General features: G+C 49.7%; 1 protein-coding gene and 1 long non-coding RNA gene across 7 annotated transcripts in view; one reads left to right on the forward strand and one right to left on the reverse strand.

Moving 5' to 3' along the window:
• The window catches only part of MECOM (MDS1 and EVI1 complex locus), a 541277-nt gene extending 536577 nt beyond the window's left edge, over positions 1-4700 (reverse strand). For 4 of the 6 annotated variants that reach the window (XM_039337462.1, XM_039337445.1, XM_039337453.1 and 1 more), the window contains exon 1: positions 4413-4700. In XM_039337462.1, coding sequence (XP_039193396.1) covers positions 4413-4449 — 37 coding nt within the window. In that variant the 5' untranslated portion in view covers positions 4450-4700. The remainder of the gene's footprint in view (positions 1-4412) is intronic. The other 2 variants (XM_039337497.1, XM_039337505.1) reach the window with 2 other exon arrangements.
• On the forward strand, positions 264-23848 carry LOC120305527. Its single transcript, XR_005556067.1, has 2 exons — positions 264-2837; positions 21867-23848. It is a non-coding gene; the product is annotated as an uncharacterized LOC120305527 (long non-coding RNA).
• Positions 23849-25513: the final 1665 nt, after the last annotated feature.

Here is a 25513-nt window from a genome sequence, read left to right on the forward strand (position 1 = left end):
CCAAACCCCGTTTTCTTAAACTTCCGTTTTAATGCTGGTTTGCTCTGAAAGGCATCCCTTTGCACACTGGAAAGAAACGCTGCTTGTCTTCTTTGACCCTCTGGTCTCATTCTGAGATTCAGACGAGCCAATAAAAAAAAAAAACCATTTGAGACAAGATTGGGAGTTAGGCTTGTGGGGGGGGGGGAGAGAAAAACGAAAAACCCCAGCCGTTCGCCTCCGCTCTCTTCGGATTTCCAGTGAAAAAGACTCTCTTCCCCCCCTTCTCTCTCGCCCTCTCCCTCCCCCCAAAGAGGAGGGGGGAGAACCCTCCCGCAGAAACCTATGAAAGGCGCAGGACAAGCCTGTTGAAACTTGGGGAAGTGTTAGTTTACTTTGTCAAATATTTGGAAAGACTGGCTCCGTCGCGACTTAGGCCAAGCTCCTGGTTTTTAGAGGTCTTTATTAGTTTTCGGAGCTCGGGGGAGAGTAGGGGGAGAGGGATAAAACGGTATACTATATATACTGATAAAAAAATGTTTAAAAAAATACCCCAATCGCTCTTTACACTTGGAAGCTTCTACCAAGCTACCGGAATTGTTGTCTTTATCCTAGCCAGAGCTCCCAAGAAGCGCCCTCCTTCCTTGAAGAAAGGCCTCAGGCCCAACCGAAGAGAAATTTAGCTGACACAAACCTTCCCCCCCCCCAATCAAATTCTGTGGGTTTCCGTGCGAGGGATTTGCGCGCGCGCTTCGTTAACTCTCTGGTCGAAATCCCCGGGACCTCTCGCCCCTCTCCCCCTCGGCGCGCGGGCTTCGGTCTTCAAAGAAGGGCGCGCGAGGATGCACCTTGCAGCCGGCAGAGATTCGGTCTATTTGCTTGAGAGTATAAAACCCCTTCGCAACCGGGAAAAGCTCTTTCTCTCTCTCTCTCTCTCTCCTCCCAGGGTGGCGTGTCCTTAAAACGCGCTCGTATTTTCTTGGATCGCGACCACAGCGGCTATAAATCTCGGAGGCAAACCCTTGGACCTGAGTCAGGCGGCCTTCAGGATTTGTGTTCCCACGACGCGCCTGGGTCTCGCCTGTTGCCCTCTGGGCGAACCCAAAGTTTGGCTTCTTCGCGTTTAACTTGTTTTGCAAAGCAACACAAAACCAGGGACCAGCGCGTGCTTCCTGCGATCAGGGTGGCTGCCGTTGCCATCAGATCGGCTCCGCTTGGAGTCCCCTTCTTTCCTCTCCCCCTCCCCCAAAAAATTCACCGGTCCGCGCTGCACCCGGAGTCCCGCGACCCATTTAGGACATTCGGTGTTCACTCGGGAAGGGCGAAATAAAAGGCACCTTTGGAGGCGAAATAAATCAAGTTTCCTTCCTTTGTAATTTATTACTCAAATTAGACTACAGAGATACAGTAACACACCCGGTTAGCACATTTCACGGGCGAGGAAGAAAACCCCCCATTTTAAAAGTGAAGAATGAAACGCCGTCATTTTTATATTCTCGTTTTATCCTTCCGCGATTTAATACTAGCACCTTCCACGGGCCGAATAAAAACCAGGCGATCGATGGGGGGGGGGATTAAAAGGTGGTTTGCAAATAAGGGCAACATTTAACTGTAGAATTTCGGGGCTTCCGTTCCCACATTTTTGCAAGACGGGAGAGATCGGGCAAGACTTCCTAAAGCGTCTCTTGCACGGTTTGCACCGCTCAAGATGGGCCAAGGACTTACGCAAAGATTATCTGTGCCCCGCACAGCAGCCGGCAAGAGAGGGCTGGAAGGCGCGAAAAAAAATAAAAAAAAAATCAAAGTCCAGAGGTTTTGCTACCTAACTTCACCTCTGGACTTTCGATCAGGAATCTGAAAGGTTGCAAGCGACGCATCTGTCACTCGCTTTTTTTTTTTCTTTTCCTTTCGTTTTCTTTAATGAATAACGGACCTGTTTTCAAATTGTATCGACTGGATACATCTGCTTTAGGGGGAAGGAAAGAAAAAAAAAACAGCTAATCAAAGGCAGGCGAGGAGGAAGAGGGTGGTCTGTTTCACAGAAAATTAGACAGTAATCCAATGAGGTCGTATGCTTTTCTCTTCTCTCCCTCCTTCCTCTCCTCTCCCCCATTTTTCGCCCAAACAAGCAAATAATCGTGCATTTAAAAAACATGTCACGCAAGCTTATGCCACATTTTCTCTGCAGGACCCCCCCCCCGTTCCTTAATTTTTCTTTTTTCTTTTTACAAAAATTCCAGCAATTGAAAAAGTCTGGGTCGCTGATGGGATCCAAACCAATTTAAGGACCGAATTGGGTGACCGACCGGATAACCAGCCTTGCCCTTCAAAAAAACAAGACGGGAAAACCTGTTCCTCTCGTGGCCTTTCTAGTCCTTAAAAGTGTTTTTAAAAGCCGCCCACCCGAGAATAAAATGAAAGAAACCTGAAATAAATATAAGACTTGCTAGAAAGTCAACCCCGCCAACATTCAGCGGGACCTGAAGCTCCCGAGGAAGTACCAGGGGCGCAAGCTCGAAAGCATAAGGAGCCCAGGAAATCTCCTTCCAAGAATTGGTGTAAACTTTGGAAAATACACACATACACGAGCACGCGCGCGCACACACGCACACACACATACACAAACCCGCACGCTGCAGTAGGAATCTGAGCGCTATGGCAGGCAGAAGTCTGACGGGCGGGGGGCCGGTCAGAACCCGCAAGCAGCACGCCTGAAACTGACACGGCCGACACGCGAGTATATGTCTCTTCGAAGCCTTTCACAGCTAACGACCCCCCGCCCCCCCCCTCGATTCGAGGCACGCATCCCAGCGCTCCTACTTATCCAAGAGACCCGGTTCGCCCGAAAGAGCTAACGTGTAAGTTGACCTGCCCCAGTTGCTGGTCGTCTGGAGCCTCTGGGTTCTTTTTATTTTAATAGTGTCAAACCAAACAAGGCGCCTAGTAGAGTCAGGGCCAGGCCACACGGCAGGCCCCTTGGCCACGATCGAGGAATAACTACGTGGGGAAAACGCCGAAAGCAACAAGCGAAGGAAACCTTGCAAAAAAAAAAAAAATTTTTCTCTCCGGGTTCAATAGAGTGGACGCGTTTGGGGTTGTCAGGGAGGGAAGAAGGGATTCGGAGCGGCTGCCGTCTCCCTCCCACCCACCCCCCACCCACCCCCTTCGCGCCTTTCCACGGCGACCGCCGCTTTCTGCAAGAAAAGAGATTAGAGCGGAGTTTACGGGAAGGGGGAAACCCGGGGCACCGTTGCAAACACGGCAAGGGAAAGCCAACGGGAGGCTTCGGGCGCGCCCAGGTTGGTTTGCTTTTGCACGCAGGCGAGCTTGCAAAGGCTGGGAAGGCACGGAAAGCGGGATGCGGGGGGGGGCAGAGCGGGCGCCGGATTTTTCAAGGCTTCTGAGGGGGGGGGGAGATCGAGTTTGTTGCGCCTCGGCGTTTCGAACAAAGGAGACCCCCTCAATCGCCTGGAGCCCCAACCCGGCTGGCTCTCGCTTTTTGCAAGGCGCGACCGCCCGAAACTGACCAGCCCTGAGGGGGGGAAACGGCGGCGGAGGTGGCCCCCTAAGTTCCTATGGGGATTTCCCGCCGCCGGGCTTGCAAAGCGCCTTTCCTCCGGGTCCTCCTGCGCCCCCGCCCCTCCGCCGGCCCTCCTCTCCCGGCACAACCTGCCCTAGCAAATCAAGGGGTCCGCTCCGCTCCCCTCCTGCAGGTCGCCGCCGCCGCCGCCGCCGCCGCGCTCTCCCCTGGCAACCCCGCGCTTCCTCCCCCCCCTCACGCTGAGCCCCCCCTCCGCAGCCCCGCGCGCGTTGTTTTTCAAAGGGCCGACAGCGCCCACTGCAGGCGCGCCGCGTCGCTGCAAGCCTCTCCTCCCCGCTCCTCCCTCCAGCCCGGGCGAGCGACTAACTAGCGGCGCTCTCCGGCACTGAACTTTTGCTCAACTCTTTCGCCGCCTCGGCTGAAGTTCACCAGCGAACCTCTCCCCACCCCCTCCTCGCCGCCGCCGCCGCCGCCACCCCGGCAGACAAACAAACAAACAGCGCCGGGCAGAGGCAAAGCCCAGCCGAGCCGAGCCGGGAACTTCCCCTGCGCTGCAAAACTGCCGCTGGAAGAAATCCGACCAACTACTCCGCGACTCTCACCCCCCCCCCCGCCCGCAAGCGCCCTCTCGACTGCGCGGCCGCGAGTGGATGGGCGGCAGCAGAGGCAACAGCAGCAGCAGCAGCCCGGCCCGGCCCGGCCCGGCCCGGCAGGGACCCGCCTGGAAGCCAGGGCAGGATCGGGCGCGGGGCTTTGGGGGTCCCAGCGGGGAGACTCCCCCCTCCCGGCGCTTCTCCCCCCCTCCCCCCCCAGCAGACCCGGACGCTTCGGCCGCCTGAAAGCCTCGTGGCAGAGAAGGGGGAGCAGCAAGCGAAAGAGCGCGGACACCTACTTGTGGCCAGCTTTCTGGCTCTGCCTTTGGATCGCATGGGTGCCAAGTCCTGCGGACGCTGCTTTGACGGTGTTGGGGGGAGAGAGATCTGGGAGGGGGGAACCAGTGGACGGGCTTTTTTTCCCCTCTCTTTTCCCTCCTTTTATTTGTGTTTCCTCCCCCCCTCTTGTCTTTCTCTCTCTCCCTCTCTCTCACCCAGACTCTCTTTCTCTCAACCCAGAGCTCGCTATCTCTCCAGCATTGTCAGTTTGGACACCTTCGCACATGCGCACGGGCGGCTTTTCTTCCCCCCCCTTTCTCCCTCTCCGCTCAACCTCTCCCCCCCCCCTTTCAACATCTCCCGGTCGCCACTGCCAAAAAGAAAAGAAAAGAAAAAAAAAAGTTTGGAGCGATCTTTCACTTTGGGATGTGGGGCTCTGGCCACCAGAGCGGCAGGACAGCCGCTCCCCGCCTCGCCTCCCGGGGAGACCCTTTAAAAAAAGGGGCCGGACGGGACGGGGATGCGTGGATTTACACCCACCCCCATCCCCCACCCCGGATTAGACGCCCCGCATAAAACGCCTTAATATTGAGCGATGCTTGGCGCTCTTTCCCCCCTCCCTCCCTCCCCATCGTTCCACGCCGCGCCCTTCCCACTCGCAGGGAATTCCGCCGCGCTCCCGTCCTGGCACGTTTACTCGGAAGCAAAGCTCGCCGGCTTTCTGGGACCCGCTCAGCTCCCGTTCCCTTGCCCGCCCGCCTGCCTTTAGCTAAGCCCTCAGGGAGATGGCAGCCCCGCGCTTCCAATGGACGGCAGCCCCGCGCTTCCCTCCAGAGGCAGCGGGTGCGGGAGGAAGGCCCCCCCCGCCCGCAGATGGGGAAGAGCCTATGTGGGGGGGGCATTGAAGAAGCGGATCGCCCGGAGGGGGAGGATGCCAAGCTTTTGAGGACCGCAAAGTCTCCCCTTTTCCCACCTCGAGTTGGGAAGGGCGGGGAGGACCTCAATCTTTACGCCTTGTGCCCGCTCGTCCCTCGGGGCCTCCCCGTGGCCAACAACGCGCTTTTAGCGTTCCTCAGATGTTGGCCCTCCTGCTTTAGCTTAAGCAGTTGTGGATACAGAAAGGGAAAAAGAGGCCCAGATTGACTACTCCGGGGAAAGCTTAGAGGATTTCTCTTTACCCCCCCCTGCCCCGCCCCGCCCCAACTTTAGGATAGCCGACTCAGGTCCTCGTAGTTTTGCAGCTCCATTTAGGAATAGGATCACTCGTTTACTCGAGAGGAGACGCTGTTGCCCTTGCGAGGGCGAGGAGGTTTCTGGCCCTGCCTCCGAAGGCGGAAAGGGCCTCGCTACATTTCGGAGTTCAGCATCCGGGCGCCCCGATCCTAACCTTTCGCTTACTCGAAAGTAAGCCGCGTGACTTTCTATTGTGGCTCCAGGGGAAAATGGCCTCTGTTGGGGTGACCCCAACCTTCTTGTAACCCCCTGCGTGTTTTTTCAAGAAGTCAGGGAAGGAGGATTTGATCCAGAGTAACTTTGCTTTGGGCAGCTCCTCGGGGACCACCACCACCACCCCGATAGATTTATGTCTTTAAACATGTATTGATTTTTATATTTAATGCTGGCACCCATCACGAGAGAAAAACTATTAACTAATAACCTGGTAGAGACCTTCAAACCAATGCTTCGGTAATCCACCCTGGTTAAGAAGTAAATCTTCTTGATTTCAGTAGGGCTTACTCCCTAGTAAACGTATTTAGGCTTTGCTTGTACCTTATGATCCGATCGATATGCCCTTACTCAGGAGTAACTCCCTCTGAATTCCTAGCGAAAGGCTTCCAAACAGCCTGAGTAAGATCGGGGTAGATTGCAACAACGAGGCCACCCGGTCCGTTCGCAACTCCCAAGAAATACCCATTTATTCAAGTCAACGGGATTTGCCTCGAACTCGTATATGTAGGATTTGAGAGAATTGGGCGAGTCTTCGAAAAGATCCCTCCGGCTTCTCTCCTCTTCCTTCAGACGAAACTGAAGCGATGAGGATCTTAAGTAACCCGAATTATTTCATTCACTCGCATAAACAGGAGGTCGCTGAGCATTTTCTTGAAGCCAGGATCTCGCTTTTAAGAATTGGGCCCCTTGTTAGAGGTATGAATCAACTCGAGCTACAATAATGGGTTTCTATTTTATTTACTTATTTTTAATTTTCCTCCGGAACAATCTCTTCCTACTAAATAGCTTTGTTCAATACCTCCCCCACGCTATTTATGCGCCCATTAATATCTGTTGCAAAATTCTGCTTAGATACCATAAAATAAAATTATGGGCTTTCAGACCCGAGGTTGAGCTGGTTCGTGCAAGGAAGCAAGCCGCTTGGTTTGGAGTTTCAGATTTTCTCCCCCTCTCTCTCTTTCAGCACCTCTTCACGGGCCGCTGCCTAGATCTAAGAAGCGGATGCGCCCGATCCTACACACAATTACGGTGGTCACAATCCACTTCGGAGTTAGGCGCGCGTAAACCGCGGTAATCTCCACCGCGGTTTGAGATAGCCGGAGAGATTCTATCGCAACGCAACCCACACAACCCGGCAACAAATGATTTGGGGCTGTATATGTAGCCGCAGCTATTCCAGACACGGCCCCGTTGGGACTGGTGGAATTTGTTTCCGAACAAAACGTGTTTCTAATCGGACAACAAAACTGCAGAGACAAGAAGTGGTGGGGGGGAGGCACTTTCTGTTAAGGACACCCTTTTAAAAAGATACACGCGAAGACAGAAGTCGGGTTTTTAAAGGGTAGGTAGGCTAATTTCAATTTTGAGGTGGCATTGAGGATTGCAACAGGAGGCACTCTGCTTCCGATCTCGAAAAGTGAACGTGCGAAGAGTGATAAACACGACACAACGTCTTCCTTTCTCAAGTTCAGCACATGCCAGCTTCGCGGGGAACGTAGAGAGTTTCTCGGACGTTTCCCTTTCTAGGGAACCCGTGTACCGATTCCCGGTATGTGTTGGGGGGGGGGGAATGTGGCGAGAGAAGAAAGATCGTGTTTAGCTGAAGTGAAGCAAGTTTAGCGCACCACAGGTCAATGGAGGGCTTGTAGCTACGCGGGCTGAATGAAACCCACTTGTGCAGAAGCGGTCTATCGGTAAACGGGTCTCCTCGCCACGTGTTTCTCACGCGTTTCTCAAGGTGAGCCGGCTTTAGTACCAGAGGGATCCACTCTCTGACCGATCGGGACAGAAAAGCCGGAGAGCCCCTTCGCTTAACAAAACCGCTCCCAGAAGTAGCCGCTCTGCCAGAAAAAACTCACACCGGTGTATTTGGGAAGCAGGCAGGCCCATCCCGAGAGGACGTCGGATGTGTGAATGCTCATCTCGTGATATTACTTTGTCTTGAATCCCAGAGCAGGCCAGGTATTAGAGAGAAATAAGGGAGAAATATATGAAATAAGTAAGAAATAAACTCTAGCCCGGAGGAGTCTGGACAGGTGTGTTATGTGGGGGAGGGGAGGGGAGTTAACGAGAAAGGAAGGGGGCCCTCCAGTTAAAAGAGGAGGGGGCGAGATGGGGACGGAAAGGGGGCGAGGAGACAGCCTTCCTTCCTAGATAGCTAAGTGCACGATTGCTGCCGCCTAACTCGACCTCCATTGGAGAGGCCTTTTTTTAACAAGCCCCTAGCCAGGTTCCCCGTGCCCTTAAGAGCCCTAGGGAAGGTGGAGAAATCCAACAGGTGAAGAGGGGCTCTTTCTTCACCTTCCGAGGAAGGGAAGGCTTGGGGGGAGCGGAGGGGGAAGGCGTAACTCTTAAAGGCACAGTAGGAAGGAAGCGCGCTAGGGCGAAGGGGTCTTGTTTCTTTCGCTCCGGCCGCACCTGTGGGCCTCTCCGTTTCCTAGCTGTTTTTCAGACGCCTCGGACTGCCACCCTCTTGCCTCGCCTCTTTGGGGCCAGCTTATGCTTCTCTCCCGGTGACCCTTGGGCCTTGCGGGGGAGGCCTGGTGGGAGAGCTCCCGAGGTCCAACCCGAGAGAAAAAGGCTAAATGAGAGCTCAGGAGAGTTCACACGCTAAGCGGTTGCTTGGCTGGGTTGAAAGGTGTGCAAACCTCAGCGCCGAACGTTTTGTAAACTGCAACTTCACGGATCGGCTTGTTATGTACGTAAATCCAATTGGGGCCCATGCAACAAGCCACAGTTAAAGAGACGGTAGCTTGAGGCTCTGTGTGAACGCCCCTCAATCGCCCGTAGCGATTGGAAGAGCAAGATGGGAACCAGGACGCCCATCTTCAAATCCCCATTTTAACCGGCCCGCTGTAGAGAGCGCAACGATCTCACATGGGAAAAAGGAAAGTGAAAAAAAAAATCATAGCTTGGAGGAAAAGCGGGAGATAAATGTAACTGTTTCCTCCACCTCTCCCTGAGCAGCTTCAGCCTAAAGGCTTTACAGGGTGTCCTTTTTGGTGGTGAAATAAAAACTGAAACCCAAACTTAGGAAAGGCTTCCGCCCAAGCAAAACTATAGAATTGCAACGCTGTGCAAATATTATCAGGAACCGCCCCCCCCCCGATGTTTTACAAGGCAAGAAGACCGACTGAAAGCGATGGAGTATGAGTAAATGACAACCTGAGTAAATCTGCGTTGCTGATGAGTTCCTCCGAGCCCAGTTTAAATCCACACGTTCAATGGACTTTACCAATATTCCGCCCATACTGCACCATTGGCGTTCTCTTGACTTGGACCAACACATTGTATAAATGTATACAAGTGGTTAATACGACTTTAAGCAATTCCTGCTTCATCCTGTTTTCCTTGAGGCTAGTCTGGTTACCGCCACCACCACCACCACCACCCGTGCCTCTTCTAAGGCTTCGCCTGTATCCTAGGCGAGGGCTGGACAGGTTTATCGTTTTCCCATTCAGACGACTATGCAGTCGCATTCTCTATGCTCTCCTTAGAAAGCCTCCCTACTCCGAAGCGGAAGATACCAGGGGTGCAGCGTGATCATTACCACGTTTACCTAGAAAGGAATTAAGGCACCCAAAACTAAGCCTCGGTCCTCTTTAACCATTGTTTGTTAATCACGCCACAGCTGAGTTTATTCATCAGGCAAGAGGAAACCAAGAAAGGCTTGTTAGGAGTTAGTTGGGTGTGTAAGCCCCATGCGCCACATCTGCTATCCCGGAGATGGAGGGAATGGAGACACGGACAATACAGAATCCTTAGTCTGTTAATATGATGGGTGGACTTAAAAACCAGAATCCATCCCCAAATTTTCTTTTGTTTATATATCACTGATTACATAATCAGTGCGCAAGTTGGGGGGGGGGAATCACTGATTTCCGTAATCTCTTCACTCATTCTTTTTCTCCAAATGTGTTGGTAGAATAGTTAGTCTCAGGAGTGCTTCATTTTGACCCTCTGCTTCTACCCATTAAACTTCCTAACCCTCCTGCTTACCGTCACTAAGGCTTCCCATTTCACAGAAGGAAAAACTGAGGCTGACCATTAGTGGCTGTATTGACACAATAAGCCATGGGTCCCTTAAGAGTAGCTTATGGAGCAAACTACATTAGCGGCACTGATGCCAAATGTTAAACCACCAACCTTGGTTTACAGACCCACCATGGCTGCTTTCATACAACATTGCAAACCCAACTAAACACTTCTGAGCTGCTTAGTCTGTCTAGTTCTTTTAGTCACCCAGTGTCATACTAACTAGAGGCTTTCCGTGGTTCCATGAGTTCAGGGTAGGCCTTGCAGAAGGTGGAAATAATATAATATAAAGCAAACATGGAGAGAATAGAACATGCCTGCAGTTAAATTCAACTTGGGATGAAGATGTTAATATAGTTTTCTTAACAACAAAAAGTTAGCAACGAGAAGACTTTGTGTAGTCTCCAGAACGCTGGGATTTTCCTGTGGTCTCCCATCCACAGTTAATGAGATTCTCTTCCAAGGCCCTGCCGCAGTTTTCATCACCAGGAGAGGCAGGGGCTGAGACCTGGAAAAGGAAGGAAGGGCTTTCCAGGTGGAGGTGGCAGGTGTTGAGGCCCTCGTTAACCCGGGGTGCCTTCTCTCTCTCTCTCTCTCTCTCTCTCTCTCTCTCTCTCTCTCTCTCTCTCTCCCTCCCTCTCCCTCTCCTTTCTCCTCTCTCTCCCCTCTCTCCCTCTCCCTCCTCTCCTCTCTCCTCTCTCCCTCCTCTCCTCTCTCTCCCCCCTCTCCCTCTCCCTCTCCCTCTCTCCCTTTCCCTCCTCTCCTCTCTCTCTCCCCCTCTTCCTCTCCTTTCTCTCTCCCTCCTCTCCTCTCTCTCCCCCCTCTCCCTCTCCCTCTCCCTCTCCCTCCTCTCCTCTCTCTCTCCCCCTCTCCCTCTCCTCTCTCTCTCCCTCTCCCTCTCCTTTCTCCCTCCTCTCCTCTCTCTCTCCCCCTCTCCCTCTCTCCCTCTCCGCCTCCTCTCCTCTCTCTCCCCCCCCTCTCCCTCTCCCCTCTCCCCCTCTCCCTTTCCCTCCCTCTCCCTCTCTCTTCTCCCCGCTCTTCCTCTCCTTTCTCTTTCCCTCCTCTCCTCTCTCTCCTCTTTCATCGCTCCCCCCTCTTCCCTCTCCCTCTCCCCTCTCCTCCTCTCCCTCTCCCTCCCTCTCCTCTCTCTCTCCCCCCTCTCCCTCTCCCTCTCCCTCTCTCCCTTTCCCTCCTCTCCTCTCTCTCTCCCCCTCTTCCTCTCCTTTCTCTCTCCCTCCTCTCCTCTCTCTCCCCCCTCTCCCTCTCCCTCTCCCTCTCCCTCCTCTCCTCTCTCTCTCCCCCTCTCCCTCTCCTCTCTCTCTCCCTCTCCCTCCTCTCCTCTCTCTCTCTCTCTCCCTCCTCTCCCTCTCCTCTCTCTCTCTCTCCATCCCTTCCCTTTTCTCACTCCCTCCCCCTCTCCTCAGTGCCAACGCCGATCCGTCAGTCAGTTGCTGACCCGCTATCCAGGGCGAATGAAGAGGGAAGGGATCGAAGCCGGCTTTCCTCGCCAAGCTTCCTAGTGCACCGGCCAAGCCGCCTGTTTTTAGAAGCCCCGTTCAGACGTTCGCTCGGCGTCCTCTAGGACGAGGAGGACCCGCGGCTCTCTTTCCCCTGCAGGCCCTTTGTAAGAAAAACAAACAAACAAACAAACAAACACAAAAAAGCCACAGCCTTCCTTTTCTATCTGCCGGGTGCGCCTTCCCTCCCCGCTAAGCCGGCATAAACACAACGGAGAGAGCTTCCACGGCGCCGCAGTCCCAAGTCGCTAGGCGTTAGGAGGGCGACCTGGGGGAGAAGAAACACCTAACGACCCTGGCTTGCCAACTGCGGAGGCGGCTTTGGCTCTTTGGGGACTTGGGGAGCAACGGAGATAAGGCACAAAGTCGCACGTTTTCTATCCCGCCACACAAACTTCCCCCCACCGCCCAGCCTTTGAACAAGGCCGCAACTCTTTCGGAAAGAAAAAAACGGAGAGGGATGCTTCGCCCCCCAACACCCCACCCCTGGCCCCGCTCTCGCCTCCTTGATCGCGGTATTTGTCGTGCCATTGTCTTTGTGCACTGAACTCTATTGTGTGTTAGTCAGCCCCGGCGCTTATTTGGGTTCTCTTGGCTACCAACGCAGGAAGATTAATTCAATCGTTGTCGTGCAATTATTGTTTTCCCCAAAAGGCAGCACTTGATGTCAGGTTTCGCTGTCAAGAAATTAAAACTCTTGACTGGCTGACCAAAGCCGATCCGAATTTTTTTTGTTGTTGTTGTTTTTATTCGGTCCGAGTGGAAATTATTATTAAGGTGGAGGCGAATTCTCGGAATTCTGCGGTGGGACTAATTGGTCTAAATCAACCCCCCCCCTCTTTCTGGGGAAGAGTTCTCCAGATCGCTTTCCAAATTCAGCCTTTTGTTATGACCTGCTGACCTCGGGGGGGGGGGTGAAGTGGCGCAGCTCGGAAAAGCGGGGAGAGGCAGCTGGGGTGGGAAGTAACGCTCCCCCAAGCCCCCTTGGGCTATAATTATTAGAAATTAATTGGGTTCAGGACCCCGGGTAGGACTGGGTAAATTAATAGCGCGTCTGGTTGCTTACAGTTGAATATTTAGACCACAGGAGAGAAGGAAAAAGAGAGGGAGAGACAGATAGACAAGCCATCCAGACAACATATCGCCTCCCCACACACACACACACACACACCCTTCTTTCCACAACTTGGAGGCGAGATTTTATATTTAAACAAGCAAACTTTTTTTAAAAAAGAAAATCCTTTATCATCTCCCAAGTGGCCACCGTTTTTTCTCTTTACAACATCCGCTTCCATTGGTGGTGGTGGGCTATCTTGGTGGGGTGTCCCCATTCATTATCTTGGCGGGGTCTTTCTCCGTCCTGGGCCGCTGCTGGCTCTGAGTTTCTTTCGGATTTATTGGCCCCAGAATATGTTTTTTTTCTACCCAGCCCTGCCCTACCTTTCCTCCCCTCCTCTTCCTCCTCCTCCGGGGGCTACTTAGGGGTTAAAATCAAAGCGAAGCCCCCACCCAGCACCACCACCACCACCGCCGGTACACTTGGAACTGTCGCGCTCAGAGTCAAAGTGGGAAAGGAAGCCTCGGGCAAAAGGAAATTACTGCGAGCTTTCGTGACCTTTCCAAGAGGTAATCAATCAAGTGATCAACAGGGATATTTATCATTTCTCGATGGGGGCTACTTTACAAATGCACGAGGAAGGGGCGGGAGAAAGCGAGAGGAGGGGAAGGGGGAGGAGATAACTCGCGCACCAGTTAAGTTCGGCTAAGCCTGGAAATTGCAGCCTTCCTCGACGAGGCGCCCTTCTGAAGGGCGGGACTCCCCACTCGGAGCGCCCCGGCACCCGTGGGAGCTACCGCCCAACCCGTCGCGTTGGCAAGGAGAAAGCTAGCTGGCTTCCGAGCCGCACTTAACTCACCAAGCCCCGCGTTCCTAGAAAGAGGCTAGCTTAATAAAACGATGCTTTCTCTAACCACATTATCAGGAGCAGCTCCTGTAGGCTGGAGCCGAAGCTCTAGAGCAGGGGGTAGGCAACCTTGGCTCTTTTATGACTCGTGGACTTCAACTCCCAGAATTCCTGAGCCAGCCAAGCTGGCTCAGGAATTCTGGGAGTTGAGGTCCACGAGTCATAAAAGAGCCAAGGTTGCCTATCCCCTGCTCTAGGAAATCCTGCTTCTCCTCCCTCCCGCTCCCGAACTGGCCACGAAAAACGGCTTTTCGGGCTCAGATCTTTAAAAAAGAAACAAAAAAACGAGGGACTTGGAAGGGCCACACTAACCGCTCCTGCAGACTGCAACATAAACGCGCGGAGGAGCCTCGACCCAAAAATCCGTGGCTTCGCTGCAAGTAAGCCGCGAAGCTTAGCCGAGGCTACCTAAGCGCGCTGGCGCAGAAAGCGCCTCCGCTGGGGGGGGGAGCTCTTCTTCCCCAAAGCAGGGACCCGCCCGCCCCTTGGGGGCTCCCCGCGGTCTCCCCTAGCCCCGAAAGGGGTTTAATTCTGGCCCAGCGGGCTGGAGCGGAGCGGAGGCTCATTGGGCTGCAGGAGGCGCGAGGAACGGATGGCGGGACTGGGGGGGGGGTGGTGCGGGGCGCTAAACCCCGCGGTTGTCTTCCTGCCACCCTGCATCAAGGAGAAGCCCCCTTCTCAAAAAAAAAAAAAAAAAAAAAAGCACTCTCCAGCCAATCAGTCAGGGCTTCAATTTCCCCCCCCCCCCTCCATCCTCCCCTCTTTGGCAAGGAGCACCCTAACCTCGCAGAGCAGGTAGGAAAAGCAGCACGCGGAGAAGCGCGCGCCGATCTCACACACAAAAAAGGGATCTTTTTCTTCCCATCCGCTGGCAGCCAGGCTGATGGATTGGATTGCAGTGCCCATCGCCCGGAATGCGGCTCGCTATCAGACGGCGCTTCCTTAGTCCAGTGGGGGGGGGTCTATGGGGGAAGAGGAGAGGGAGAGAGTTACGAGTGTCTCTTGAATTCTTTTCCAAGATCACATATTGTTTAGTCCAGCTTGACCTTAGGGCGGTGTTTTTCAAACTGGACGGCAGCTCCCATCCCCTCCCTCTTCGTGCTGGCTGGGGAATTCTGGGAGTTGAAGTCCACACGGCTTTAAAGTTGCCTGGTTTGGAAAATACTGCCTTAAGGCTTTAAATAAACTGCCCCTGAAGGCTGTTCCCGAGAGGGGGAGTTTTAGCATCTTCTAACCTGCACCTGTTGAAGTGACATAATATCCAACATCTTTGAGGTGTGTCCTCTTATCCCCCCCCCTTTTTTTTTTCAGCACAAGCATGCTCCAGTAACTATTTTGTGGCTGTGTGGGGGCAAGCACCATGAGCCTTCGTCTCATCCTCACTTGCAGCTGCACCTGCCTGTTTGATAGTTTGGGCTGTGGATACAATCCGCTATGCTTCAACTCAATGCTTTACAATGCCATTCCATAAAAAGTGATCCAATCTTCTGGGGGCCCCAAATAAACACTCTCTTTTGAAATTGTGCTAGACCTGTGTTTATCAAACAAGGTTAGCACCATTTAAACCTGGAAATAGAGCCTGGTTCTGGCAACTGTGTGTGTGTGGCTGGCTCTGTCATCTTGGGAAGCATTACTAAGTTTTCTATTTCTAGAGCTTTGGCACGGCTTCTAGAGTTGGTATGATTTTGGGGAAGAACAACCCTTCTTCTGGTCCTTATGTGGTCCTTATGGATACTGCTGAGCACCAAGACAAAGCTGGACTGATGGCCAGCACTCTTGCTATCTTACAGCAGGGATGGGGAACTATGGCCCTTTTATGACCGGTGGACTTCAACTCCCAGAATTCCTGAGCCAGCATGGCTGGCTCTGGGAATTGAAGTCCGCTGTCTTATAGCGTTGGGAACACTGAGCATATTCACGATTGATGGCTTCCTCCCTACCTCATCTTGAAGCCTGAAAGCCTTCTGAAAGCTCCCCCAAAGTTTGCCTCCCCTTGCCCAAGCCCACCTGACCTCCACAGTAGATGGTAGTTTTCCTCTGACAGGTGATGCTTCTGGGAGGGAGAGAAGCCACAATGCTAGCAGCCTCCACCAATCATTTTTCTTGACTGCCTTCTCAGTAAGGAGAGCACCAGTTGTCAGCCTCTTGGTGGTGACCAGTAGGGCCATTAGGGCCAGGATCAGATCAGATCAGCCAAAGTGATGCAGCCGGAGCCCTTTCCTATGACTCAAGGAGGATCACTTTCCACACAACTGTCCAGCTGTGTTCCTGGCCTCCTAAACCATCTCCATGGCTTCCTCCCCCCTCCTCCCCACTGCCCCCACCCCGCTGCTGACTTAGTGCTTCCCCCACCAGTCCTCCAACCGACCAAAACCTAAAGCAGGGTGAGATCTGCAATTCTGAGCACTATCCTCTCACCTAGGGCAGCCATCGCAGTAAATGGGTGGCAAAGTTCAATCAGAATAGAGCTGGAAGAGACCTTGGAGGTCTTCTAGTCCAGCCCCCTGCTCAAGCAGGAGACCCTATACCATTCCAGACAAGTGGCTGTGCAATCTCTTCTTAGAAACCTCCAGTGGTCAGGCACCCACAACTTCTGAAATGCTTGCCTTTATTTTTCTATTGGAATGGGCAGTAATCCTTGCCTATCTCATTGGGTGAAGTTTGGAGGACATGGTCCTCCAAGGAGTAAGGTGAGAAGTCCTGGCTCTCATCAAACTAGCATCAAGCCAGCAGCTCCTGAAATGAGCTCCCATCATCTCACCTGCCAGCTCAGCCTTGGTTCTACCCAAAATAAAAAATAAAAAAAATCTCAAGAATACAATGGCTGCCCCATCTCAAATATATAGCAGGTTTGGCCCACTCAGAGGCTGCCTTCTGATGGTGTCAGGAAAAAGAGGTGAAATATTACTTACACACCTGCGAGAGGAGGGTTGAAACCTCTTTCTTTCCTTGCCAAGGATGGGATGAAAACAGTATCAGAGGAGACCCAAGGGAGGGGGGGAGAGAGACAGACAGACAGACAGAGATAGACACGGAGAGATAGACACACACAGAGAGAGACAGACAGCGAGGCAGAGAGAGAGAGAGAGAGAGAAAGACACAGAGAGAGAGACAGGCAGAGACAGAGAGAGAGACAGAGAGACACAGACAGACAGACAGACAGACAGGCACAGAGACACTGAGAGGCAGAGCAGACAGACAGACAGACAGAGACAGACAGACAGAGCTTTGCAGTGATCTAAAGCCCGCCTTCATTACTGACGTCTCCGTAGAGAAATGGTTGGATGGCGCTGTAAGAAGCTACTACCCTAAATCACTGGTAACAAAACAGCCATTGCTAACCGCCCACCTCTTCAGAGTTGGCTTTTTAAAAATACATATCTGAATGATGGCCAAGAAACGAAGCCAAACTCAGAGGCAAGTAAGATTCAGAAAAAGTGAGAGGGGGGAAGGAAGCCGGGTAGCACAACTGTGTGGATGAGGCGCAAGTGGACAGGCTTCAAACCCCCTATATTGCTGCGCTTGCGTTTATTTATTTTTAAAAACCGTTAAAGGGAATTTTTTTGCAATATAAAGGACCCTGGCTTCCTCATCCTTTATCTCGGAGGGCAGGGGGCAGATAGTAAATCACTGAGCCCACCGCAATTATTCTGGTAAAATTGGGCGAGGTTCTCTGGTCTCAGGATCGCAGCCTCGGCCTTCTATTCAGAGAATCCTTCGGGTTTTCCCGCCAAATGTGGTTGCTTTTCAAATGTTCCTTAGAACAAGCTTAGATTTGCTTCCCCAAACCTAGGCGTGGGCGGGAGCCAAAGCAAGAGGAGAAGACCTTGGTGAGATCCAGAAGCCAGTCTGGATCTGGTGCATAAAAGGTGTTGGGGGTGGGGAAATCCTGGTACACAGATGCGAAGAAACTCGCAACTATACACCCACACACAATACAGAGAGTGAGTTTCCCTTTTCTGCAGCACCCAAAAGCTCTCGGCTTATCACGCAGCTCAGAAATGCCAACCGATTGTCCTGCGCTGCCTCCTAGCGGTCACAACCGGGAACGTCGGAGAGAAGCGACGCGCCATTTCCGGAGGGTGCTTTCCTTCTCTTGCTCCAGCAGTTTTGCCTACCTTTTAATTTCTAAATCGGAGCCTGAATGAGTTAGGAGATGACAAAGCACACAGGCTCCCCTGGATGGAAGGGGCCATCTTCAGGCCAGTCCTCTCTGACTTAAGTCCTCTCTTCACTTCTGTAGCACAGGACTCCACATGAAGTCATCCTGATAGGTGGTTGTCCAGCCTGTATTCCATAATCAAATTCTTCCTGTTAGGAAGTTTTCTTTAAACATTTAACTGGAGTCGGCTCCTGTAAATTCAGTGTGTTATCTTGAGGCTGCACAGTCAGCCAATCCAAACTCCAGAAAAAATGTTGAATATACATCATCGTCCTCATCATCATCACCACCATCGTTGGTCCTACATGGATATTGTGCATCATTTGATGCTTTCATATTCCTGCACCTCCATTCAGTGCAGGGGAAACAACTGCTTCTGACAGCCACGCTCCCAAAGGAAGTCGGTGGAACCTGGATAGAGATTAATGTGATTTTGTGCATACCCATCTTTCATTTAATATGAAGACTGGGTCTAGGGAGATTTTAACACCATAGAACAGACATGTCAAACACAAGGCCCGGGGGCCAGATGCGGCCCGCAAAGTGGTTTCATGTGGCCTGCGAAGCCATCCTGGAAACAGTGAGGGAACGGCCCCCACTGCCTTGGCCCTGGCCCAGGCCGGCCAGGAGCCAATGTACAATTTTGTGGTGGCCATCTATGCTGAAACGCATTCAGTCTTAGCTCCACAAGGCCATCTGGAAACATCGAGGAACCAGCCCCTGCTGTGTCGGCCCCGCCCCCTGGGTGCATGCTGGGGAGGTGTCACCCTTTGTGAGGAATGAAGAAATAGACCATGTCTTCTGCCAGAGACCCTCAGATCAGTCCCACTCCTGCCCAGGCTCCCACAGGCACCCTTGATGCGAACAATTTAGAGCTGGGCATGCCCACCCAGTAGGCCACACCAACTCCATCCACGCCGCCCCAGTAGGTCGCACCCACCCTGGCCACACACCCACGACCCCCCCCCAGGGCAACCACAATGCTGATGTGGCCCTCAATGAAATTGAGTTTGAGACCCCTGCCATAGAAGCAACTCCAATTTGACCTCATGTCATTTTTGCATTGCTCCAACTCCCTCCTTTCATCCTGGGGATGGGGTGTCAAATGGCTTTACAAAGGAGCAAAGGGACAACTTGCCACAGCCAACTCGCTGAAGAACAACCCAGTGTTGTGTTAATAATTTCATTCTGTTACTCTTCTTACAGGTAGACTGCTTCCTTTCAGTGAAGCAGTCGACGTGATGTGCCGGTGCCTGGAAGATGTGAGGGTCTGGATGGGGGTGAACAGGCTTAGACTCAACCCTGACAAGACCGAGTGGCTCTGGGTCTTGCCTCCCAAAGGTCAACTGGATGGTCCATCTTTAGTCCTGGGGGGGGCAAATCTACCTCCCTCAGTGCAGGCACGCAACTTGGGTGTCCTCCTGGACTCACAGCTAAATCTGGAACAACATCTATCGGCTGTGGCCAGGGGGACTTTTGCACAGGTTCGCCTAGTGCACCAGTTGCGGCCTTATTTGGACCGGGAGGCTTTACTCACAGTCACTCATGCCCTTGTCACCTCAAGACTGGATTACTGTAACGCGCTCTACATGGGGCTACCCTTGAAGAGCGTTCGGAGGCTGCAGTTGGTTCAGAACGCAGCCGCGAGAGCGATTGTGGGCGCGCCGAGGTACGCCCACGTGTCACCTATCCTCCGCGAGCTGCACTGGCTTCCTGTGGGTCTCCGGATGCAATTCAAGGTGTTGGTTATCACCTTTAAAGCCCTTCATGGCATAGGGCCAGGTTACTTACAGGACCGCATTCTGCCACATAGTTCCCAGAGACCGGTGAGGTCCCAAAGAGTGGGCCTCCTTCGGGTCCCGTCGGCCAGACAGTGTCGGCTGGCGGGCCCTCGGGGAAGGGCCTTTTCTGTGGTGGCTCCGACCTGGTGGAATCAACTTCCCCCCGAGGTTCGAACAACTCCCACCCTGCCGGCCTTTAAGAAGGCTGTTAAAACCCTCCTGTTCCGGCAGGCCTGGGGCTGATGTCCCCGGGGGGGCCGGGATATGATCGGACTCGCGGTATGACTGTGGTATGACTGCTTTATTTTACTGTTTTATCATTGTTTTTAACTTCGTACGCCGCCCTGAGTCCTTTGGGATTGGGCGGCATATAAATACTGTAAATAAATAAATAAAATAAATAAATAGTCCTCGACTTACAACTGTTCATTCAGTGACCGTTCAAAGTTACAACAGCAGTGGGAAAAAGTGACTTCAGACTGTTTTTCACACTTAGTGACAGCATCCCAATTGTGTTTGTAAGTCAAGGACTACCTGTATTGGTGACCATGTTTTCACTGAAATTATTGTTATCCTTGTATTTCTGGACTGACTTTCTTTACTTTATTATTATTGGCCATGGTTCCCTTGAAATTCATTTAACTTTTGTTTTTGTTGAATTATCCTGTGATAGTTGTCCCTTGGTGAGTTGGCCACGGCGAGCTGAAGCAAATTGTCCCATTCCATTGGCTGACAGCATTGTCACAGCAAAGCATTCCTTTGCAGTGACCTTGTACTCAGCGATCATTGGCTAAGGATTTCTCTGCTCCTTCCACTTTCAAAATTACATTTAGCAAAAACTTTTGGGAAATCCTGGTGATGCACTCAGGCTTGCTGGGGACCTTGTATAGCGCAGTTCCGTTTAGTTGCTAAAATGGAAGAAAGCCACTTAATTCAGAGACCTAGTTGGAAGATAATTCGGTTGCCCTTTTATGGTCAAATCGGTTCAATGGGTCAACCTGAACTGGCTGTTTTCAATGCAAGTTGCAAAAGCATTCCTCCCTCCCCTCCTCCCCCAGAACAAATTGTTGAATGGAGGCAAGTTTGACTGGCTATTTTGTATCTCAGATCTGAATGAAATATATAGCAATAGCAAGAGCACTTAGACTTGTAGACCACTTCGTAGGGTTTTACAGCCCTCTCTAAGCGGTTTACAGAATCAGCATATTTCCCCCAACAATCTGGGTTCTCATTTTAGTGACCTCGGAAGGATGGAAGGCCTAGTCAACCTTGAGCTGGTGAGACTCGAACTGCTGGCAGTTGGCAGAATTAGCCTGCAATACTGCATTCTGACTTGTGCACTACCACACAGAAAATTCAATTATAAAAACAAAAACGCAAACCTGAATTAGAACAATGATGCAGTTTTATGTCTGTCGCAGTGCAAACAGTATAGGTCTACACTGATCAGATAATATTCAGAAGTGCTCCCTCATATGCATATCCATGTGCACGCGCACGCACACCTGCCGTATAGATAGAAGTCCACTGGCATTTATATGCTGTTTTTCAGAATCCTTCAGAGGACCATACATTACTTCTCTGTTTGGATGAAAACACACCCAACCAGTTGGAGAACCTGGTTCTGCTTTGTCTTTTGCACATAATATGGCATAAAGCATTTCTGTCAACCAATCTGCAACACAGACAAACCATTCTGGCTTAATACAGCTTCGCTCTTGCCTGCATGCCCAAAATTGCTCACAATCAATATTTCTCTATCACAGTGTGGGATCACACCCAGGGAATGGCTGGGTCTGAGAATTGGCAAAAGAAAGAATTGTAGAGCTCTCTCGGGTTCCAATTCAAAAAACTTCAATTGAACCATCCTTTTGAACCAAATTGCCAAACTGACTAGATGCCAAACAGGCAAGATGCCATCTCATCAGTTCTGTAGTAAGAGTTTCTTGTTTGGGTATCAAATCAAATCAACATTCCGATCCAATCAATTCAGTTCATATCAATGGTTCTGATCAAATTGACTCAATTTTTTGGAATCGAGCTGACAATTCAGTCCAAATCAATAATTCAAACTGGATCTTGAATGATTTGTATCTCAGTAATAAACTACATTACCAGATCGGGAGGCATAAATCTTTGGGGGCCAAAAGTTACATTTGACCACCCATTATGAGGACCAAGCTGCCGAAAGTAGAGAGGGCCCCCGACAAAAATTAACCTTCATTATTCCCAGGTCCATTTAAATTCAATTAAAGCAGAAAGAAATTAATGAAGAGTCAGTGGGATTCGTTGTGATTTAATTCAATAACATATCATGTATTACATCAATTCTCGTCGCTTTCACATGAAAAAAAAATAGACTTGTTTGCAATTTAGGAAGGGCTTTGAAAGTCATATCCGAGGTTTTGGAGTCAGCCCCTATTTTGTTTAATGTGCACTGTATAATTGATAGTACTTACATAAATGACACAGTATTCATTCACCAATATACTATTTAATTCTTACCACCCGGCTATGTAGGAACAAATCAAGTGTCTTCATCAACCACTATCCTTTTGTTTTTCAGTAATGGTCGAAATCACTCAGCACCTCCTAAGAAAATGTCAGCACCTAACAGCTCAGGAAGATACAATTTAGCCAGGAATGGTGGTGGGAACATGCTGTTTTATTTTTCCTTCCTTTTTTTTCCACAAAAGTAGACTCAACCCCATTTTGGGAGAGGTCAAATTCACATATGTGACCTTGGGTGACCTTTGGCGCTCTATGATGACAACATCTACAAGAAATAACTTGAACTCCTGATCTCTTGTCAGGCCACAAGACATCTATCGGGTGCAGAGAAACCTGGCAATTAATACAAATGCATGTACTTCATGAGATGGATGACGCTAGTGATTAAAAGAGTCTTTCCACTCACGGCACCATTAGCCCAGCAACCACAATGAGTGACCGGTGGTCTACATATTACAGATTGTCAAGTCTATTTCTTGTGACAGTAACGCATTCTGGAAACTTACACCAGACAAGGGTAAAAACTTAGGAACACGCTTCAGTCAGGGTAGATTGTGGCTTCTCTTTTTTAATATTTAGTTCTTAAATTACCCTTTGTTTTTCCTCTAAACCTTTGTAAAATCTGATACTCAACTCCTCCCATTCGGAGATGTAATTTTACTTCCCAAAACAGGCTGAGAAGCACAGAGTGGCTAAGAGGTATTTTATGGGTAAGGCTCAATTTCAAAACTGAAGGACATTATGCAAATTGGCTCTAGGCAAGTCACTCTGCCTCATCAACTTCCCAGGATCACGGAGATGCTCTATCTAAGGTTCACCTTCAGCAATAAATACGCACCAGAAGCCAGGTAAAAATATCAAGGAACATATGTGGGAACTCCAGGATCATGGGTGCTGGCTTCAAGTCTAGTTGGTTAATGCATCTTGCTTATGAATATAATATCATTTATTTCATGTAGTTCATTTAGTGACTGTTCAAAGTTACGGCACTGAATAAAGTGACTTATGACCATTTTTCACAGTTACAACCTTTGAAGCATCCTCATGATCCTATGATCAAAATTCAGGTGCTTGGCAACTGGCTCATACTTATGACCGTTGCTGTGTCCCAAGGTCATGTGATCCCCTTTTCTGACAATGGAGAAGCCAGATTCACTTCACAACTGGGTTTTACTAATTTATCAGTTGCAGGGTTTCAGTTAACAATGTGACAAGAAAGGTCATAAAATGGGGCAAAACTCAATAAATGTCTCTCTTAACAACAGAATTGTTGGGCTCAATTGTAGTCATAGGTTGAGGACTACTTGTAGCACTACCAGTTATACATGGTGGTCTCTCTTATGCTTTCAGAGCTTGTTGTAAAATTGTCATTTATAAAGTAACAGGGGGAAGGGATTATTACTTGTGCAGGGAATAGTCATACAATTTCAGCAGATGGTTGCATTTAGCTGACCTTAACCGATCTCGGAAGCTAAGCAATGTCCCCTTAGTTACTAGCAGTAGAAACTGCTTGGGAATTTTTGAGTAGTTGGCTAGGTTGAGAAGTTAAAACAAAAAATATAGAGTAAGCATTAAGAAGATGGCAATGTCAAACCAGTTTCATAACAAGTAGCTTTAAGGATGCTGTCATAACCAGAAAGACTCTAAGGATTCTATCCCAAGGAATTAAACTGATGAATTTGTTGGGGTTTTTTAAAAAGGAGATTGATAGTTATTTACTTTAAATGAAAAGAAATTCAATTTTCATTCACATTTTTTTAAAATGCTCTGTTTTCTTTTTTTTGTTTTCTTTCTTTTTTCTTTCTTCTTTTTCTACTTATTGATATGTGGCCTGGAATGCACATATCAAAGGCCAAATCCAGTCATCTGCCTAAAAAGATGTTGCCAAAGCCATACATTTAAAAAATAATAATCTTAAGCTTTGCAAAGTGTTTAAGCTTATTCATCTCAGTACATGCACAAAATCAAGATGAATCCGGCGCTTTGTAGTCCTCACCTCCTAGCAAGAAACTAAAAGTAAACAAGCTATTTGCTTCAGTCGAGATCCCTGCTCCAACTTCTATTCTGTGTAGACCTTGAAAACAATAGCACTTTGTTTTGGATCACTTTCTGTAAACTCAAGATGCTTTTTTTTTTAATCTTCATTTTCTGCTTCAAAGATTACATTTCAATCTTGCATAATGTTCATTACTGGAAAAACACACATGCACTAAAATAGTTGCTGTATGCTTGAAATTACGTGTCCATGGTTGATTTAGCAAGGCGGCTATTTTTTAGATGAAATAAGTGGTTGTAATTAATTGCATATCCTTTAGTGCCTTGGTGTTACTTATACCCCTAAATCCATGGAGGCTAATTTGAAGCCATACATTTTTCCCTGTCACCCTGGAAAGTATGTGTATATTTAGAAGGGGGGAGGGGAAGGAATGTTGCCATGTTTTATGAAATACAAATTTATATTTATATAGGCTACACTTTTTAATATCACTTGCAGGAATTTAACATTTGTATCCCAAAGACAGTTATTCGTGGAAGTAGATCCTATTGATTTAGTGAAATTTATTCTCCCAAAGGGCCGTAAGCAAGCTTAGATTTGTCACCGTCCCTTAGCATGTTCTAAAGATGGAATAGTATTGCCCCATAATGGAAAGTTCTGGAGATATGAAACAAACAACCAACAACCACCTTATTTACTAAGTGTAAAGCAGGGTCCTAAGTAAATAGCTATTCCCCTTCCTTTGCTTTTGGGGGCTGTAATTAGTTGGTAGCCTATTTCAAAACTTGATAAAGTGATGAGTGTGCATGGGGATACAAAAAAGGGTATAAATCAACTTGACAGAAATTAGACAGCATGCTAAGCATACCCAATCTTGAATATTCTAAATTTACTCCATCTAGGAAGCCACAATGTATAATTGCCAAAAACACAGCTCATTGTTATTTTCATGCTGAAATTGTTTTAACTGAAGCCCCAGGTATGGACATTATCCAGGTGGTATAAAATGCTATTTTAAAGCTTAGTTATCACTTAAGTAAACTGGACCAGAATTTATATAATATGCCATAATGCAATTTGTTTTGATTTGGGCTTAGAATATTGCAAGCATTTTGTAAATTATAGCACGGAACTGCAAATTGCAAGGAGCCATGCCAATGGAAAAAGCGGCCAGAAACTGTTAGAACAGCAGCAGGTGAAAAAGAAGTGCCCATGAAAGTAGGGTAGAAGGAGGATAAGAAAGAGTCACATTGAGGCTACTCCGACTCCCAGAGCACAAAAAGGAGTGAAGGAAAACCACAGGCACACTTGAAAGCTTCTATTACTACAGTATTGCCCAGTGTTTCTCAAGCTTTAAGATACGTGGATTTCAACTCCCAGCATAGCTGGCTGAGGAATTCTGGGAGTTGAAGTCCACATACCTTAAAAGTTGCCAAGACTGAGAAACACTGCTATAGAGTTGGTTTTCTAACCAAGTGTACCTTGTAGGGCTGGCACATATAACCAGCCATAGTTTATTGTATAAATCCTGGTTAAAAAGAATGATTAGCTTTCGGCGGCAAGAATCTAGATGATTAATAAATGGCAGTTAAGTGAAGAGAAAACTCTAATTCTTTTCTGCCATCTAGTGAAGATGAAGATTTTCACACTCTGGTCCAATGACCCTAGATTAAGGAAACCACGATTTAGCATGAATCCAGCTGTCA

The sequence above is a fragment of the Crotalus tigris genome, unplaced genomic scaffold, assembly GCF_016545835.1.
Source record: "Crotalus tigris isolate CLP2741 ecotype Arizona unplaced genomic scaffold, ASM1654583v1 scf7180000017549.6302385, whole genome shotgun sequence".
NCBI classification, from domain to species: domain Eukaryota; kingdom Metazoa; phylum Chordata; class Lepidosauria; order Squamata; family Viperidae; genus Crotalus; species Crotalus tigris.